The 6,162-nt window shown below is 35.4% G+C and overlaps 1 protein-coding gene across 1 annotated transcript in view; it reads right to left on the bottom strand.

Annotated features, from left to right (window-relative positions):
* Positions 1-6,162, bottom strand: part of LOC106458076 (transmembrane and TPR repeat-containing protein 2-like) — a 266,838-nt gene that overhangs the window by 170,439 nt on the left and 90,237 nt on the right. The window contains exon 2 of the mRNA XM_022384204.1: positions 5,264-5,509. Coding sequence (XP_022239912.1) covers positions 5,264-5,436 — 173 coding nt within the window. The 5' untranslated portion in view covers positions 5,437-5,509. The remainder of the gene's footprint in view (positions 1-5,263; positions 5,510-6,162) is intronic.

A 6,162-nucleotide genomic window follows, 5' to 3' on the forward strand; every position in this document is an offset into this window, starting at 1 on the left:
CATTAAGAAATACCAGAGATATAACATCTCCAATTTTGTTTGAGTTTTTTCCCCTTTTTTTTTCTTCGCACCAAAAGTGCAGAAATGTTATTTGATAGAAAAACATATTTTCATGGATTTTCTTTTCAAACTTGGTACACTGATAGATCTTTACAAACTACAATTGGGAGTCTCATTTGGTATAAATATAAGTCACGTGTGCAAAATTATTCAACAAAAGCTGCTCAAATTTAACGACAATTTTTGCGCACGCCTGGTTAGGCCAAGCAAACTCAATTAGTAGTTTCTAGCTCAAGTTTTCAAACGAATCATACGGATGGATGGTTATTATTCATTGCCGATTTTAGGCACAAATTTGCTAACTTTTATGAAATTATCTTAATTAGAGAGCGTTTAGCATCACGTAATACTAGCTTAAGCAATTAGAATAAATAATGATGCTTGATATGGCTGTACCGATTACATGGGGGTGATGACAAGAAACTGTTAATCTAAATTCCATGGCGTTAGTATAAAGGAAGCTAGCTGTTAACACTGTTTTAGAGAGGAAAAACTATCCACATATATTCTAAAGAATTTGGTTGGTTCTGTAAAGTAAAGGTCTGTTCCGAATAATATGGTTGCGATCCTAAAGCTAATGTTGGTTACTCTCGAGTGTTACAAATTACTTGGTGTAATTTGTTGGTGTATATTAACAAAAAGTCGTAATATCTAATCAAATACACCTTAGGTGTGAAAAAAAGGGCGTGGCGAAAAAATTATTCAGCGTGCGACATAAAGGAATGAAATCAAAATTGGCGGCCAAACTGGTAGCTATACTTATAGCATTGAAATAATTTTACAAATACTCATTCATTAGTTAGCTAGGCTGCGTATTTTATTTTACACATCATCATGCCCAAGTTTAACAAAAAATGTGGCCGGGCTAAATAATAAATTACACTAAAGTCACACGCTAAATCTTTTTTTTTTTCTTGGTCAGCACCTAAGGTTTTGTTTTTGATTATATTTGTATAAACTGGGAGAAAGTAACAATCTTCAGAATTTCTGACCGGATTAAGTGTAAACGTTTTACCAGCCTGCACTACTTTTTCACAAAAAGCTGACTCAATGGAGGTCAAAAACGATTTACGTCACGATTTTGAATCGATCAAAAAATCCTCATTATTTTTATTGAATAATCCAATATATTATGATTTAATTATTCAAGATCTCTAACTCTTTTAGAAATAATTTTTATTCTTTGTAATTTTGAATTAAATGATTAAAAAGAGTCCAAGAAAACAACCAAAAAGCTCGAGCACTTCTGTACAGTGGCCTTTTCTTCGTCGACAGTCACTGTAAACCCCACAGATACAGAAAAACACCTACTGAACTGTATCGACAGCCCATCGAACACCCAACACTTCAAGATATTTCTCAGATCACAGAAGGAGACTTATGTGTTCTGGAAACTATCACGATAAAACTAAGAAAACCAGCGATCAACAATCAGGAACAAGCGCTTCCAGGTTTGCTGAAGCTGAAGGTTAACCTTTTTTGTGAATATACATGACTACCAAAGTAGTATAAATCGATTTTGATTCAATGAGCCCTTTTAAGTTTTAGATAATACAATACTAGTTAACAATTTAAAGTCACAGTCAGAATGCATACTGAACCAATGACTAAATAATGCTGCATTAATCATATCATTATTGAATTATTTGGATCGTGTATGTTGATTTGAGTGTGTTAGTTACACTTTGAGTATAAACTTTTTTTCTGTTAGATTTTAATATTTTATTTTAATACTTGCTGTCATTAAGAAACTAGAACATAACTTTAACGTACTGCTAATGTTTGTAAAATAACAATTATATCTGTAAGCTAAGGAGTATCAGCAATAGAATCCACGGAAAAGAAAAAGCACATTGTTCTCTCAGCTAGCTAGGAGTTTTAGGAGTACAGTACAAAATAATTACAGTATATTTCTAAGAAGGGTTTAAGAGAGAATCATACAGATAGTTTGTATCGTTCAGTGTAATCAGCCCCCCCCCCCCCCCCAGTGGCACAGCGGTATGTCTGCAGACTTACAACGCTGGAAACCGGGTTTCGATACCCGTGGTGGGCAGAACACAGATAGCCCATTGTATAGCTTTGTGCATAACTACAAACAAACAGTGTAATCAAAACAATTCTATCACCCGTACAAGTTTACTAGAATTACTCATGTATTTGTGTTAATCAAACCGTAAGCCACATGTATTACTGACAATATGAAATAACACATCTTTCAATGACGCCTTAATATGGATGAATGTATTGCTTAGAAATATAAACTTCTGTGTATTAACTATATATATAAATATAAAAACTGTTTTCTGGAATACAAACAACTTTTTTTATGTTTATTCCCAAGTTTTAGAGGGTAAAGACACTATATTACTATCATTTTTAAGAACACAAAGTACCACTAGTTCTGCCTCACATAAATTTTTTATGCATTTTGTAAAGGAAAAACACAATTGAGTAACCTAATATATGTGTGTATAGTAATTAATGACTGTACATGAGTGTCGTTAGCCTCGTTCTGGACAAACTACTATACACAATGAAATGTGCATCAAGGGAAAAAAGTCACGAGAAGAGAATGTGAATAAACTCATTTGTCTGTCAATAGCTCCACACGAACTGAGTATCGCATTGTTTTGAAGTAAACCAACCCGTGTTGTACCTTCTTGCTCTTTGTCTCGTCGTAAACACCACAAAGTTAATTCAAAAGTTTCTAGCAACACATCTGGATAGCAATAAATTTATGAGTTTAATCCTCTTAAAAAATGTTTAATTCTAATCGTACTTTAACAGAAGTAAAAAACAAGCTGCGAATTATTCACGGGTTTCTAGAACGCCTCACAAAGATACTTGCAGTCCCGTATGGAAGAAAAGGACTGGAGAGCAAACCAAGACTGGTATATTTATGTTTTCAAGGCAGTGTGTTGAACAAATGTATGTGAGAGATGACAGAGTTATTTGATGATGTATATGCTGTCACTAACCGTACCAATCTTTTAGTGCGTACGATTTGATTTTTTGTTAGTTATCGTTCTGTAATCTTGCCCATATAGAACGACAAAGCAACTTTATTTGAATCTCGTACCAATAGTTGTTGACAGTAATACTCCGTATTGAGGAACTACAAGCGATACACAAAATAAACCACATTGTACATCTGCTTTACCGTAATATGAAATGTTTCCATGTCAAACATTTACAGCGTGTATTGTGGAGAAAATCGCTAACCAGTTTTAAATGTTTTTTTGTTTTTTTTTATGCTTTCAACTGGGGTCCTTGCGGGTTTTAGTAAAGTTTCATATAACATTTGCTGCGCTTCGGCACAAACCCAACGAAAGAAATAAAAAAAAAGACCACTCAAACAGAAAGATGTGTTAAATTTTAGAAGTAAATAAAAATTAAGATGCTTTGTTCTAAATAAAAAAGTAATTGTCATTTAGCTAACCTACTAAATTTGACTTTTTATGGTACTGTTGATATTTTGGCATTTAAATATCTAATCAACAATTCTGCCAAGCACACATTTATGCTGAACTTCTCTGGCGTCTGAGACTGCATTATCAGTTTCTGGAGCTTTCTTACACAAAATATGTAACTTTCTTGATGAAAACCTTTTGTTATTGTTTGTTTGTTTGTAATTAAGCACAAAGCTACACAATGGGCTATCAGTGCTCTGCCCACCACGGGTATCGAAACCCGGTTTTTAGTCTTATAAGTCCGCAGACATACCGCTGTGCCACTGGGGGGGGGCACCTCTTGTTAAAGAAGTGTTTCTTCATTCACATATTAACTTGTCAAATTTTTCTTTTCAAGCCATAATTATAATTAGTTTAACTGTAACACATGGTGCTCATATTAATTTGATCAATTATGCTATCATAGCTTATAAAAATGTGTGAAAAGTATTTTTTAATACATGTTTTTTACATTACTATGGCAGTGAAATTACATTTTACATTGGATACCAATATAAATTTCTAAACAATATGTCAGTGTTTCTGCATATTTGAGCCCCTAATTCTGGTTTTATAATATACCTTAGTTGTCATTTCTTTTAACTGATAAAACTGTTTCTAGTAACCAGGTGGCGTACTCGAACTTCCCTCGTAAATTGAGGGAATACTGCTCAATGTAAACGTGGATTTTTTGTTTGTTATCAAGCAAAATACTACACAATGTGCTATTCGTACTGTGCTCACCACGGGTATCGAAGCTCGGTTTTTAAAGTTATAAGCCTTCAGACTTACCACTGAATCACTGCGGGGCTGTAAACGTGGGATTTTTTACACTTTCATGCTAGTTTTCACACACAATGCATTTTCTCCAACTGTTCTTAAAAAGTTAATTAGAAAGTAGTTTAAATGTCACTCCAACTGCTGCTTTTTAATAAAGCTTAGAAGGTAATTCAGATTATATTTATGTTCGAAGCTGAATGGTTCTTTTACAAGATTTTAAGATCCATATTAAATTTATTGTTTTCGGGGCATATCATATAATTTGATATAACTTTATAAAATTAGTGTTTCAAGTAATAAAAGTAAAAAATAATTATCAATTACATGTGCAAAGAAAGAGCAGTAAAATATAAGGTACTATTGTTTTGAAAATATTAAACATTTTATAAGTTGTCATAAATTTACGTGTTTGTCATTCAAAACTTTCAGTGTTTTTTCAGAATCCCATCATTTCACATCAACTGCAGAAAAACCTGACACTGATAGGTCCTAAACACATCATAAACCGAGGCTCCCGACCCAAGGAGACAAGCCGACGTGGCCTCCGAGCGACCGGGTCTAACAGGTGAGTAATCACCACAACTAGGCCTGAGGCCTATAGCTCGACCTAGACCGAGGGTTACCTTCTTGCTTCCTAAATGTTTGAGCTCATTGTTTGGATTTTTAACAATATTCGTTTGAGGAACTTCACACTTGGTGTTCTTTCAATGAGATGCACAACATTAAAGGTTTATTCATAGCTTCTTGGTTCATTCTAAGCATTAAATTTATAACCCTGTTTTGTTTTTAGGCTGAGCGTCTGCCCTTGGCGCCTTCCTTGCTCGGCAAGGTGAAGACTCACAATAAGCCGCTAACCCTATCGCAGGTTTTAGAGTTCGGGATTAATAGTGTGAAATAGGTTAATCCCCTCGTTCTTTTACGGGTAAACAATACTCGAGAGTATTTAAAAATCTAAGTAGAATAACTCCTCTCACCTGTCATCATAGGCGAAGTCTGCAGATAACGTGTTCCAATGCAGTAACCAGGCAACAGCCGACACTACACCCACCACACAGTGTTCCATCTTTCCCAGTTTGTGGCACGCTAGCGTCTGGCACGACGGCTCGCGTTCCCGCCGCCAGTGCGCACGCGCACTCTTGGCAGGCATGCAAATTGTGGTCCTAAGGCGGTCGTGAGCTGAGCGTCCAATGAAACTGTGGTCTAGCGGCCGATGTGGTTCTCTGTAAGTGACCGAAAGATCAGTGATGAAAATAGGAAACAGTCATAATAATATAACATGAATTTTAAATAATCGTCTCAGATAAAAATCATTTTAACGACGAAACAACAATAAAGTCAAATCACAAATACTGATATTTTCTGTCTGAGAAATCTATCAACGATTGCATTTCTGATGCTATGTTATACCAAGTTGGAAAAACCTAAAAGACTGAACACGACGTGTCACATAAGATGGATATAAAATACGTTTAGTGCTTTGTTCTATAGAGCAAAACAGTGGCGTCGCTAGGTGCTTCAAAGATTCGGGGTTTGGGCCCATTAGCGAGAGGTTTTCGACATTTCAGTCCGATATCGATCATGGTTTTCTATTCTGATTTTTCAAGACACCAACTGTAGATTCGGGGTACTGTCAACTAGAATCAGAGCACGGTCCTAGTGCGACGGTGTCTAGTGACGCCTCTGGAGCAAAACATCATTCATATAACAAAATGATCCATAAAAACAATCAGTTTATAGTAACGTACGAAACTTGAAAGTGGCAAATTTTTTTTTTTTTTTTTTTTTTAGTGTATTCGCGACAACGAACGACACGGAGGAAGGACTAGTCGTCTTACACCTACCACCCACCCCACCCGACCTACGTACGTTCGGT

The sequence above is a fragment of the Limulus polyphemus genome, unplaced genomic scaffold, assembly GCF_000517525.1.
Source record: "Limulus polyphemus unplaced genomic scaffold, Limulus_polyphemus-2.1.2 Scaffold413, whole genome shotgun sequence".
NCBI classification, from domain to species: domain Eukaryota; kingdom Metazoa; phylum Arthropoda; class Merostomata; order Xiphosura; family Limulidae; genus Limulus; species Limulus polyphemus.